The sequence below is a fragment of the Kogia breviceps genome, chromosome 7 (assembly GCF_026419965.1).
Source record: "Kogia breviceps isolate mKogBre1 chromosome 7, mKogBre1 haplotype 1, whole genome shotgun sequence".
In the NCBI taxonomy this organism is placed as follows: Eukaryota; Metazoa; Chordata; class Mammalia; order Artiodactyla; family Physeteridae; genus Kogia; species Kogia breviceps.
Genome location: NC_081316.1, coordinates 17,723,114 through 17,736,592, shown reverse-complemented (window position 1 = coordinate 17,736,592; position 13,479 = coordinate 17,723,114). Strand labels below are relative to the sequence as shown.

At 44.6% G+C, this 13,479-nt stretch overlaps 1 protein-coding gene across 5 annotated transcripts in view; it reads left to right on the top strand.

Annotated features, from left to right (window-relative positions):
* Positions 1-12,606, top strand: part of KMT5B (lysine methyltransferase 5B) — a 54,373-nt gene extending 41,767 nt beyond the window's left edge. For 4 of the 5 annotated variants that reach the window (XM_067037720.1, XM_059069307.2, XM_059069305.2 and 1 more), the window contains 2 exons: positions 1,121-1,317; positions 8,275-12,606. In XM_067037720.1, coding sequence (XP_066893821.1) covers positions 1,121-1,317; positions 8,275-9,752 — 1,675 coding nt within the window. In that variant the 3' untranslated portion in view covers positions 9,753-12,606. Of the gene's footprint in view, positions 1-1,120; positions 2,589-8,274 lie in introns of those variants that run through there. The other variant, XM_067037722.1, reaches the window with a different exon arrangement.
* Positions 12,607-13,479: the final 873 nt, after the last annotated feature.

The window sequence follows — 13,479 nt, the reverse complement described above, 5'->3', positions numbered from 1 at the left end:
ATACTCCGATTCCTTGGAGGAGAAAAGTTATTTTCTCCTCATCTAAACCCTGAAAGAAATAAATCACACGGGATCTTTTGGAGAGCAATATTGCTTTCATAATGGGAAGTGTTCACAATTTTGCCTCAAGTTCAGAAGCTGTTATGATATGGCTTTTCTTTAACTAGCTAAGGCCAGTGAAAGGCAAGTCAGTGAAGGCAGTTTTGGCCAAAGAGATGTATCATTTTTTAAATGCAATATGTAGTGCTTAATTTTTTTAACCTCATTAATTTATATTTTATTTATTCTTTTGAGCAGAGCGAGTAGACATTGACCTTTACAACCCTGAGTAAAGCAAAGACTTGCAAAGCTAGGTTCCTTAAGGACGTTCAGAAGGACTTTTTATTAAGCACCCACCTCATTAGAATTTATATAAATATGAATAGTTAAAGCAGGTTACAAATCATTCTTAGCCAGTGGTAAAAGCAAGTCTTTTAATGTCTGTTATTTAGTAACATTTTGTTAATTATGTTCATTCAGTAACTTTAAAGGAAGAATTTAACAGTTTTCATTATTCCAGAAGTGAGATTTTCACTAAGATAGCCGAGCCTTCTTATACAGAATTTCAGTTAGTATTTGTTCGTATCTAACATTAGCTTCTAAGTAATGACTTAATTTATGGAAATTCACTGGTTCCTCTTTTAATGCTGTAATTCTCAATATTCAGTAACGTAGTGTTAAATTATGCAGAACAAAGCTGGGATATAATTAACAGGTGGGTTATTTCAGTTACAGTTTAGACCTAATTATTGTACCAATCGGTTTTGAAATTGAAATTTTATTTATTTATTTTTACCTGCACTTGAAATTCTGCAGGGTCCAACCAATAACTTCTCATGGGCAATTAACAATTGATTGACAGTAGTCATAACAAATTGTTTTATTTTAAGTCTGGGGCTTTTTTGCATTACTTTTATATATGTGTGTATTTTGAGAGTCCTAGACTTAGCGGCTTTCCAGTGGCGATTAAGGCCTCATCAGTTCATCACACTTGCTGATCTGATGGGGCCAAGTGCACTCAGCGACCAGGCTTACGTCAGTGAGAATGCTGTTTGTGTAACCTGTGCTGTTTCTCTTTCAGACGTGGAACTGGTGCTTTTAAATCCAGAGTGGGACTGCCTGCGCCTGCTCCTGTTATCAATAGCAAATATGGACTCAGAGAAACAGATAAACGTTTAAATAGGCTTAAAAAGTTAGGTGACAGCAGCAAAAATTCAGACAGTCAATCTGTCAGCTCTAACACTGATGCAGATACCACTCAGGAAAAAAACAATGCAAGTAAGTAAGGGAGATTTGATAAGCATATCTTTTTTTTTTTAAGTATTTTCACATAGTTTGCTTTCTAAAGCATGCTCTAATAGTTTTGCTCTTTTAAACATTGAGAGAAACTCTGGGATTCATGCACTTCACCAGCACTGCAAGGTTCTAGAAGTGATTCGAGCACAAAAGCAGTCTGTATCATGCCTCCAGATTTAATATGGTACTAAATTGTCTGCTTTTCTTGAATACTGGGTAACTGGATATTAAATTCTCCATCGTGTGTTCCAGGGTCATCATATGTTTGACAGAAAGCTTTTCAAGGTGTTAGTTTCTCTGTAATGATATTGTTAGGTCCGCAAGAAGACAAAGGACAGGGTGGCGTCACACAGGCACTTACGTGTTCTGTGCCTGGCCAGTCTGTTAGGATGGAGACGGACTTGGGGAATTCGTAGCTTCTGGCCTCAAGACTTCCACCCTTTTACGGCTTGCTTGCCGTGTTCAAAATGAACTGACCCAATTCACCAAACCACCAGTTACCAGACTCAGAATTGTGATAGAGGAGCAGTTTGAATGTCATTATACTATGACGTGTTGTAATAGCCACTCAACCGAAAGTAGCAAGAGAGATGAAAAGGAGAAAGAAACAAGCTTTAAGATACCAGTTGTGTGGGGGGGCAAGACCTGATGGAAACTGGAAAAAGAGAATGAAGAATAAAGAGAAAAGAAAGAGAAGAAATCCTAAGTGAGCACAAGAAAACACATCACGTTTGTGGAGCCTTGAAGTCCTGGAACCATCCTGATTGCTACTGTTTTTCATCTGGGTAACACCAGTTTTCTCTAGTTGCCACTAAAGCAGTAGGCTCCTTAGTCTGACTTGTCTCTGGTAGGAATAAAGTTTAAAAGTTTTAACTTGATGGTCCCCAAAGTATGCCTGTTTTGGCACTAGAAATGTCCGTACATGCTCGTTAGCAGTAAGTACCGTCTGAGGTGTGATTCTCTTAGGCTCTTCTCCCTGTCTTCAGATGTTTTCAGCCCAGCTCTGGGTGCTCCTCTCCATTACAGAAAATCCCAAAGAAAAGGGAGGGTGTCTCCTGTGATGGTGACCGTCACTGCCGTGAATCCTGACTCTACCCACTGCTGGGGGTCAGAGGCCAGGGGTAACCTCTGCCGTGGAAAAGCGATACTGCATTCCTATTCCAGTCTTTACCGTCCAAAGTGAACAAAGAAGAGCAGTTAGTTCGTCATTCACTGTTGATTGTTGGTTTTAATAATAAACGCAGCATAATCAACATTTTGTTTTCTGAGTCTGGTTCCTTGGTGAAACTGGCGACTTGTGAAGCCCATTTTATAAATGTCTACATCAAAACACTTAGGAGCGTGCTGCCAGCCACATGTGGAGATGGCCATGACACTGTCCACATGGCTGTGTGACGTTCGTGCGGGTGTTTTGTGTTCTTATGCGTTAACCAGATACTGATGTGTAGATACCGAACTCAGTACACCACTTAGTTTAAAAAATCAAAATAGGAAAAATTTTTGGAAGGTGTTGAGTGTTCTGTTATGTGACCATCTATGGGATGTTTATTAATAAACCAAATACATGTTCAAAGCCTGCTATTTGTTAAAAAGAGAAAAGTGTATGAGACTTGGGCCGGCCCCTCCCTTGGGGAGTTTATGCCTTAGCTCTAGGATGGGACCAGTACACAGTAACTATGCAGAGCAGACTGTAAATGCCACTTCCTAAAGGCTAGAGGGAATAGGTAATCCCTTTGAGCTGTAGTCTCAGCATTACAGAATAGAAATTTAGCACTTTACCGTGACTGCTTATATTAGGGTGCTTACTTTCTTCAGATTACTTTTCTGCAGAATGATTGTCTTTCAAGGGCTGGCATAAGTAGCTTTGAGGGTCATGTGACAGTTGCTAGGCGTGGCTCGGGGCTCTGAAGGAGCTCGAGGCTTGCTCCAGTGGTCTCTGAGAACATGGTGCACTGAGTATGTGCGTAGTAGTGTTTTCTCGGGCTCTCACATGTGTTCCTTTAGGCTGTATTTCTTTTGCTGTTTGTGTCTTGACCAAACCCTTCTACCTGTTTGAAAGAAAAGACTTTTTGAGACCGCAGTGGATGCAAGACCAGAGGTGCCCGAGCCTTTCTCCCAGGGGGCGTGGGCATACATCTCGTGTAGAGATTTCTCCCAGGGGGCGTGGGCATACATCTCGTGTATAGATTCCGAGTACCCATCTTAGCCTGCATTTTGGCTAGAATTAAGCAGCTGCCAGCTAGAAAGGAACTGCTTTCTTTGAACAGCGTGTTTGTTCTTTTTAAAGAAACGTTTCTGCCTAGTTGGAAGAAAAAATTATTTCTTCCTTCCATGCAGGTCCTTTTTTGGAAGGTGTCTCAAGAACCACAACTTGATTGTTTGCTTTAGCATCCAGAGAGGAGACAAGAAATCCATTTTCACAGATTCAGTCCACAGACCTGAATTATAATGCGATGCCATTACTAGAAGAGTCGGGTGTTTTAGGCCTCTTGGGCGTCCGTGGCCAGGCCACCCCCATAGTGCTGCGTCCTGGACGTGAGTCACTGAAAAGGCCACGAGTTGGTGCAAGTCCCAGAGGACTCCCACCAGTGGAATAAGTTCACTCAGCTGGACTGAGGAGCGCCTGTCCTGGAGACAGTGGGCTGGGCCACCACCTGTCACGCTCTCGCCCACCACAGACGTCACTGGTTGGTGTGAACACTTTCCTGCAGAGCCTGCAGGCCGCTTCAGAATCCTTTCCGACACCCTTTTCCAGCCATTCACTCCTGTGTTGGCTGCATGAGGTGGAGCCTGCTCCTTGTGCCTGGCGAACTCCTTGGACTGAAGTCTTTAAAATCCTGTCGAGGGGTTTTTGGATCCTCATGTTGGGAGCATGCCAAGCTGTGTGTGGCCCTCGTGTTCCCTTGGCTCCACCGTGGGCGTTTCTGGGGCTTGTCCAGTGCAGAGCAAGGGTGCAGCCTGAGCGTTCTGGAAGCTTTGATGTCGTTTTGGTGCTCTTGTGTCTGGCTCTGGCTGTCATTCTCAATGCCCACACAGAGCTGCCTTATGATTTTGAGGACACCCTGAGGGAACCGCGGTAGCCATACCGTGGGTCCTTTCCCAGGAGTTGGGACTGGCCCCGTAATAGCTCTGTGGTGTCCCTTAAAGGCCGTGTGACGGTGCGCTGAAAAGCTTGCGATCTGGAGCCCCAGACCTCAGTGCGGCGCCCATCTCTGCCGCTGACTGGATGGGCGCTCTTGGGCACGCTGGCCGCCCTGAACTTGGTTTTCACTTAGTGTAAAATAGCTCTTACTTCACAGAATGCTTATTATGATTGAGGTCATACTAATTTGCCCATTTGGCACTGTACCTAGTATATACTGATTGCTAAGAATGTGTATCTTCACCTGAAATTACTGCCTAGGTTTATGCATTTGGGATCTGTCCCAGCCATGAGGGAAGAGAGCCACACATGGTATGTTAGTGCCAAAGCCAAGGGAGCCGTGGCTGTGCCTTCGCTCCACTGTGTCAGGATCCTCAGTCTCTTGATAGACTTCCTTAGTTTGCCATTGCGACCACCATCTCTCCCTCGGCCTGCTGTTGGCTGGCACTCGCCCTCCATCCCTCTGCGATAGTGTAGCAGCGCCTTCATGGCGCGGTGAAGAGCCCTGGGTGCTTAGTCACGTTACTCACATTTCTCTTACCCAGCCGGACTGCGCCATTTCTGCCCTTTGACTGGAGCACACCTTTTAGCTGGGCTTTTGTTGAGATAACGCTTTTCAAACAAAATGAGAATACACTGATAAATACATAAATATGTAAGTGAAGTCTCTCTGTTGAAATAATACGTAGCATCAAATTCAGTCTCTCTTGTGCTCTTTAAGACACACACTGAAGGGCTTTGTCGGTGGTTCACTGCAGTCAGCTAACAATGAACTTCTCGGAAGGAAGGGTGGAAGGGGGAGAGCCCAGATTCAAAATCACCATAAGTGAGATTCATCCAATGATTAAAAATCAGTGCCGGAGTGAGGAGAATCTCAGGTGCCATGAAGAGTCATAGGAAGGGTAACCTGTCATATGTAGAGTCATGAAAGGCTTCCTGAGAGAAGTGTTTGCTGAGCTGAGTCTTAAAAGGGGAGGAGAAGTTGGCCAAGTGAAACGTGCTCAAAGCAGAGGGAACGTCACAGAGGAACGTGTGCGCACGAGTGTAGGACTTGGCATCAGTAAAGTTCATCAAGGCTGGAGTAGAAGGTGGGAAGGAGGGATGTGAGCATAATTTAAAATTTTGGACTTTATTCTTAGGTATTAGGTTATTGGCAGGTTTAAAGCCCAGAAGTGACGTGGCGTACTAGGAGAATCATCTGGGCTGCGTGGTGGGGGGTGGAATGTCGGGGAAGCAGTCGGGAGGCAAGGAAAGGCGGGAGCTAGAGCCCGAGTCAAGGCAGGAAATGGTGGCATCAGGAATGGAGAGAAGGAGGTGGTTCCAGCGAAACTGCAGGAGTGGACTCCACAGGACCGGTGGCTAGTTGGTGAGAGTTAGCAAGAGCAGGCGTCAAGGATGACCTCCCAGTGTCTGCTTGGGCAGCTGGCTGGGTGATGGTGCTCTTGACCAAGATGGAGAACTTAGGCTTGGTGGTGAGTTCGCTTTGGGCATGTTGACTTGTGAGGGGCTCATGAGACAATCTTAGCGGGCGATCAAGGTCCCGGTGGACCTTCAGTATTGCGGATCTGTAATTAAGGCGAGAATCAGGCTAGAGACTGTGGTTTGGGAACTGCCAGCATATCGATGGTGATAGCCGTGGAGGAGTGGCTGCTTATTGCCTGGAGGCTGATAGAGTTTTCAAGGGGCCTAAGGTAGCAGAGGCCTGAGGAGTGCAGTCCACCGGGCAGATGGAGCAAGGGGGCCCGGGACACGGAGGGAAGGCCGGGAGAGCGTGCTCTCGCGAGCAGCCAAGGAGAGAGAGGTTTCAGGAAGAATAACGGTTAGCAGCGCCACGTTCTGCAGAGAAGGAAAAGACGGTACGGGCTGAATGGGTCCTCTGGATTTCATGACAAGGAGATGGTGAGGGAGACTGGCAAAGACGCTGTTTAGGAGGACAGGTTGGATCCAGATTGCAGGGGGATTGCAGTCAAGGGTACACGGTGTAAGTGATCATTGGGGAGGGGTGGTTGCAGGTATGAAATGAGAACCGCTGACCTTGGTCATAGAATGGTCCTTGAAGAGCCACAGACAGCAAAGTCTCACCATAGCCACATTTGAGAAAGGCAAGCAGCAACACTCGTGTGTTTACATCATAAGCACATGTACTCTCACCTTGTAGGAAGCCTTGTAAGCACAAAGAAATCCTTTAGCAAAAGCAGTTCCTAAATATCCTTATATTTAAAAAATTATTTCTGGTAAGTTCTGTATAACTCAGTTCATAATACGTCGGTTCTCAAATTGAGTGGCACCCAAGCTTTACTGCTACTGCTATTCTAAAAAAAAGTTGCCTTCCTGGTAGCAGCCCGCACAGATAAGCATGTTCTTGGTTCAATCAGTGGATCTCAGTCCTGGGAATTCTGCTGGTTTGGAGATCCCAAAGCCATTCGTGAGCCAGTCTTCCTGAGTACAGAGACTTCTGTTCTTGGCGGTTTGATATTTTTGGAATGCTGTTATGCATTCCTGCTCCTCTCAAAAACTAACTAATGGTAACCTAGCTTGCTCAGCCATGCAGAAGGAACAGCAGTTACCCTGGCGACCCTCAGGCGTGCAGGAAGCAACAGTCTTGTCGGGCAGTGTGCTGGGCTTACCTACGTTCACTGGTTTTTATTCCCTCTGTTTTCTGGTGAGAGGTGGTGATGATTCGTTTGGTCATTTCAGCTTCCCTCGTGAATGATTTAAAGGGGTATTTGGATGGGAAGAGCTTTTCAGGTGGGGGATGGGGAGCAGACTAAGTGACCAAGACACTGACTCACGTAAAACACTATGAGTATAAATCCAAAATGTAGACGTAGAGAAGAACAAAGATGGCGGAAAGGAAAGTCAGTGGCAAGGTCAGAGGCTCACCACGGGGCCACCTTACACTTGAGTCACATATAAGCCTTTTGAGAAGCCGTTCAGCTGTCATGTTAGTTCTCAGGTTGTCATTCCCAGTAGGTTGTCATCCCCTTGTCCAGAGGAAGGAAGTTGGGTCCCCCTTGTCCCAAGAGTGTAACTCTGGCAGTGTGCTTCTTCCCTCTTTCGGTTTGATTGTCAGCAGCAGGCAGTCAACGGAGGGATATGGGGCCAAGTAAGTTCCGCAGCCTTCAGAGTCTCCGCTGGTCCTCGCAGCATTGAAGGGAACAGCTTAGACGGTGCGGTATCTGGGGAGAAATGTCCAGCGCGGGTAACAATATATGGTTCTTAGGATCTCTTTTTCTTACTTGAAAACATCGTGATAGAATTTGTTTCTGAGAGCCCTTTAGTCTTATGTGGCTGTTCTGGATTACTAGTCAAGGAGTATGCTTTGAGTTAATGAATAATGGATTTTAGAAACATTTTAAATGATGATTTTAAGCAGAATTTATGAAAGAAAAATATTATTTTTACTTAGCTTTACTTCAGATATTTTATGTGGTAAAAGACTAAATCAGGAAAAGAAATAATTCAGTTTGGACTAGTGTCGTGATAGATTAAGGACACTTAGAGTGAAATCCAGGTCCTTGCTGTGCTAAGAGCTCTTTAACCCTAAAATTACGTACCTGGAAAGTGAATAGATGCTTCTTAAATTAGAGGCCGAAATTAGAAAGAGAATGTAAAGGAAAACTGTAGGAAGTGCTTGTGTGCTGGCAGAGACGCAACTGGGGTCTGTCTACCACGTTTTTTGTATAATCTAAACATTTCATAGCTAATCATCTGGGTGTTGGTATTGTTTTGTTGAACATTACCGTGTCACCAAGACTGTTTTTCATTCATCCTTTTTTTTTTTTTAAACTTTGCAGCTTCTAACCGAAAATCTTCAGTTGGTATGAAAAAGAACAGCAAGAGCAGAACATTAACAAGGCAGTCTGTGTCAAGGATTCCAGCTTCTTCCAACTCTACCTCATCTAAGCTAACTCCTCTAAATAATTCCAGGGTACCAAAGAAACTGAAAAAACCTGCAAAGCCTTTACTTTCAAAGATAAAATTAAGAAATCATTGCAAACGGCTGGAGCAGAAGAGTGCTTCGGGAAAACTCGAAATGGGAAACTTAGTACTCAAAGAGCCTAAAGTAGTTCTGTACAAAAATTTGCCCATTAAAAAAGATAAGGAGCCAGAGGGACCAGTCCCGGCCGCGGTGGCCAGTGGGTGCTTAACTAGACACGCAGCGAGAGAGCACAGGCAGGACCCCGGGCGAGGCGCCCCTGTGCCCGTGGAGGGCGCCCCCTGCGCCTACACAACCAGGCGGTCCGTGAGGACGAGGATGAATTTGGAGGAGACCTCCGACATGAAGCTTGAACCAAACACGTTGGATGGCTACAGAAGCAGCTTGACGGAACCTTGCCCAGACAGTGGCGAGCAGGCAGCTCCTGCGGTGCAGGAAGAAGACCTGGCTCGTGAAGCAGCACAGAAGGGGGAGGCCAGGTGTCCTAAGAGTGACAGCAGCGCGTCAAAAAAGAAATCACGGCAAGGGAAACTGCTGAGACAGTTGGCAGAAGCAGAGGAATCCGCCGCGGTGCACGATTCCCCTGGCAGAGCTGGCGTGGGGCGGGAGGGGGCGGGGTCCCACCCTGACCAGGGCGATCGCGGCAGCCAGGAGGGCGTGCCCGGGAGCTACAGTGACTGGCCCCCTTCTCCTGTCAGTGGTTCCGTGGTCGCATCAGATAGCTTCAAAGCAAAAGACGGCTTCCGAACTACAAAAAGTAAAAAGAAGAGGCGGATCACTAGGTATGATGCACAGTTAATCCTGGAAAATAACTCTGGGATTCCCAAATTGACTCTTCGTAGGCGTCATGACAGCAGCAGCAAGACAAATGACCAAGAGAGTGATGGAATGAATTCTTCAAAAATAAGCATCAAGTTAAGTAAAGACCATGAAAATGACAATAATCTCTATGTAGCAAAGCTTAATAATGGATTTAACTCAGGATCAGGCAGTAGTTCTACAAAATTAAAAATCCAGCTGAAACGGGACGAGGAGAGTAGGGGGCCGTATACAGAGGGGCTTCACGAAAATGGGGTGTGCTGTAGCGATCCCCTTTCTCTCCTGGAGTCTCGCATGGAAGTCGACGACTACGGTCAGTACGAGGAAGAAAGTAGCGGTGACCCCTCCTCTTCGGAGGGAGACGAGGAGGAGGACGGCTTCGACGATGACTTCGACGATGACTTCATCCCGCTTCCTCCAGCCAAGCGGCTGCGGCTCATAGTTGGAAAAGACTCTATAGATATTGACATTTCTTCCAGGAGAAGAGAAGATCAGTCTTTGAGGCTTAACGCATAGTAAGCTCTTGGTCCTAATTTGACCCGGGATAACTACTTTAAAGAAATCAACAATTCCAGTCAGTTACTCCTCAACTGAAAACGTTTTAGGGGCAGCACTTCCTGTTGTCTTTTCACTTAGCAGCATAATACTGTAGAAAGTGTACAGCGTACCGACTCTTCTTAAAAGTCTGATTTGTGCAAATTTTTATTGTACTTTTTAAATAGCCTTCTTATGTGCAATTCTGAGTTAGAGGTAAAGCCCTGTTGTAAAATAAAGGCTCAAGCAAAATTGTACAGTGATATAGCGACTTTCCACACAGGACGTTGCAGACAATAATGTGGCCACACAGTTTCCTTTTTTTAACTTTAAGAGCATCAACTGGCCCTTTAATATGTGACTAAAAATTAATTTAAAACAAATCATAGTAGCCGCATATTAAGGTTTTCTAGTATATGCTAATATCACCAGCAAGGTTCTTTGGCTTTTTGATTTATTTGCTAGATGTTTCCCCCTTGGAGTTTTGTCAGTTTCACAGTTTGCTGGCCCAGGTGTACTGTTTGTGACCTTGGTTAAATAGCAGACCGTCGGTCAGGTGGGAGTGAAATTGGTTTCTTTTTAAAAAAAAAAACAAAAACAAAAACAAAAAACAATTACACGCGTGACAGCTAACTTTTCAGTACGTTATATGTACGAGGGTAGCAGTGTGCAGGATGAGTTTCGATACAGCGTATTTATTGCTTGTCATGTAAATTAAAGACCTTGTATTTAACACTTTTCAATCCTTTTAGATAAAATTGTTCTTTGCAAGAATGATTGGTGCTTATTTTTTCAAAAAATTTGCTGTGAACAAATGTGATGAAAACAAGCAACATTTATCTAATGAACTACAGCTATCTTAATTTGGGTCTTCAAGTTTTCTGTTGCACTTGTAAAATGCTACAAGGAATATTAAAAAACTCTATTCACTTTAACTTATAATAGTTTATGAAATAAAAACATGAGTCACAGCTTTTGTTCTGTGGTAACCTATAAAAAATGTTTGTCTTTGAAATTCAGTGTAAAGAACTGAAAACAGTGTATATGTTGTAAATATTTGTGTGTTGTGAGAAATTTTTGTCGTAAGAAATTAAAAGAACTTACCAGGAAGGTTTTTAAGTTTAGAAATATTCATGCCAATAAAATAGGAAATTATAAATATATAGTTTTAAGCACTGCATCAGTGGGAGTTCTTGGCTTATGTTAGTTTATGTATGAAAATATCAAAGATTTTTTTGACTATATATCAGTTAAACAAAAAGAGGAGTCATTTAATTTGTTTTTGAAGCACTTTGAGAAGAGAAATTAATTTTAAGTAACTTAATGAGCAAAATTTTGATTACTACTTTATGTTCAATACCAACCTTCCATTTCTCTGGATTATTTTACAAATCATTGGACAAAGAATTGGGGAATATAAATCTGTAGCAGGTGTTTGACACCAGTGGGTCTCTCTGTTTCTGGGAAATGTGTACATGTACTTTCAAATATACAGTGTTCCTAAGTGAAATCAATTTAGGGGATTCGTGTAGTGTCTAGAAAAGTAGCCCATATCTTTAAATACTAAAAGGAATCTGCAGGTAATGAGAAGTCCAGTGGAGAAAACCTCAATGCTTACTGTTACTACTTACTGATTCCTACCAGTTTCTAGGTTCCTGGGGACATTATTTAAATTAAGTTCCTTAAAGCTATTGCTAGTAGGTTCCAAATAGAAATTAGTAACGTTCATAAAAGTTCTTTAAATTTAGAATTTTTTTTCTCCTTGTGTTCTTCAAGGAATTACTTCTATAGTCTTCTGTCGTCTCGTTCCTGTTTGTTACGGTGCAGTTTCATCCTCAGGTATTAATGTGGGAGCAGGTGGCTGACCTCCTCGCCCACTCACACCCCCCTTTGCTCGCTCCGTCTAGAATTCTTCACCTCTCGAAGTAGGACAGCCCCCTGCAAGGTCTGTGCCAAGGCACTTGGAGCAGTCTACAACCTCACCCAGTCCTCCCGGTGTCTCTGGGTGGGAGTGGGAGACTCAGGCCACTGAGAAGGCCACGCTTAGACCCTGTGTCTGGGAGGTCCCAGAGAGCAGGGGGTCATCTTTTGTTCCCACCATAGTTTGGAGTCTTTCAAAGAGGTTCAGAGACTAAATCTTGAACTGTTTTCTTGGAATACCAACAATAGCCATTTCAGGAATTTCAGTCTTAAGGAAAAAGTAACAAAATACCGCATTTCCCACTTTTCTCCATTTTTAAGCTTAATTTTAGTAATTTATTTATGATGTTTAACTTTATTGAGGCCTCGTCTTTGGGGGCTGACCTTCCCGTGGGTCCGAGCAGTGACGTTAGGTGGTGGTCACTGCCTCAGGAGTTGGTATGCACAAGCGCTGGGCAGCCACTGCCGGCGCCTTCCAGGGAAACCTAATTTCCGTTTTTACAGTTAGGGGCCTCGGAGCTGGTCCAGCTCTGCTGTAGAACTTCACTGTGTGGAACGGCGAAATCCACACACTGATGACCACTTTGGAAGAGGTTGCATTCAATAAAACTTAGCTATAGAGGTTATGCAACGATGGGTAAAGATTTTGGCATTGTAAGAATTAGGAAATGATCATAGAAATATATGTAAAGTATTCAATTTTCAACCATTTTTCAAATTACTGTTTTAAATTGTTTTGCTGGGTTGTAATACTTTTGAGATACAATGTATTCCTTGTACTGAAAGAATGAAAAAAGGACTTTTTCAGCATTTGAGGTAAGTTCTTTAATGTTTCATTAAAAACATTTTTTACAAATATTTTGTACATGCACTTGCAGTATCGAGGTTAATCATTTTAATAAATTCGGAAATTAAAACAGTTTGGCCGGTGTTCACTGTATCTGAGAGGAAGAGACCAACGTGGTGACTTTGTCCGCGAGGTTTTCACGTCCAGTAGAATTTGTGGAGTCGCACTTTCTGAAGCTTTTCAGTATCTGTGAGTGTCCTGAGCCCTGGTCTCCTCTTGCTTCTGGTGCCGTTTGGTTTAAACCGGGGGTGAGCACTCGTTCCTCTCTCGGTGGGGAGACCACTTTTAAACTCCATAGCCCCGTGGCCCTGGAACCCAAGAAGGCTTTTGCTACCCCGTTATCAATGGTGCCTGATTACTTGGTTTTTTCCCCTCTCTGAATTGGACAGAACTGGCATATCCAGTGCTGGCGTGGGTCGTTTTTTTCTCCCAGTTACTGTAGCAAAACAGCTGAGAAGGGAAACGTGACTGGCTTAGGAGCCCGGAAGCCTGCATGTACCCACAGCTCCGCAACACGTGGGTGAACCCGAGAGAGCCTCTCACCCCGAGACCTCCTCTTTGCAGCCCCTGTAGGTCAGCGTGGACACCCGGTCCCGTTGCCAGTTAAGCTTCGGGATGAGCTGCGTCCACTCGATGAGGGCGGTCGGGGATAGTGGGGCAGACCAGGCCGGGAAGACCTCCCGGTGCACTGAAACAGCCACGCGAACTTGGGTTCCCAGCATGAGAAAAGGCTGAGAGGCGACGCACCTGTTAAATGCACAGCCCCTTTCAAGGCTCAGGGTTGCTGTCTACTCTGAAACGCGTCGCTCTTCCATAACCAGTGGCAGCTCCCTCGCCGCCCAGAGCCCTCGCCGCCCAGAGCCCTCGTGTGAGTTGCGTTTCTCAGGTGCCGGCTCTGTTGTTACCACGTGCCCGTGTTCACTGCGGAACCCGGCGGCACTC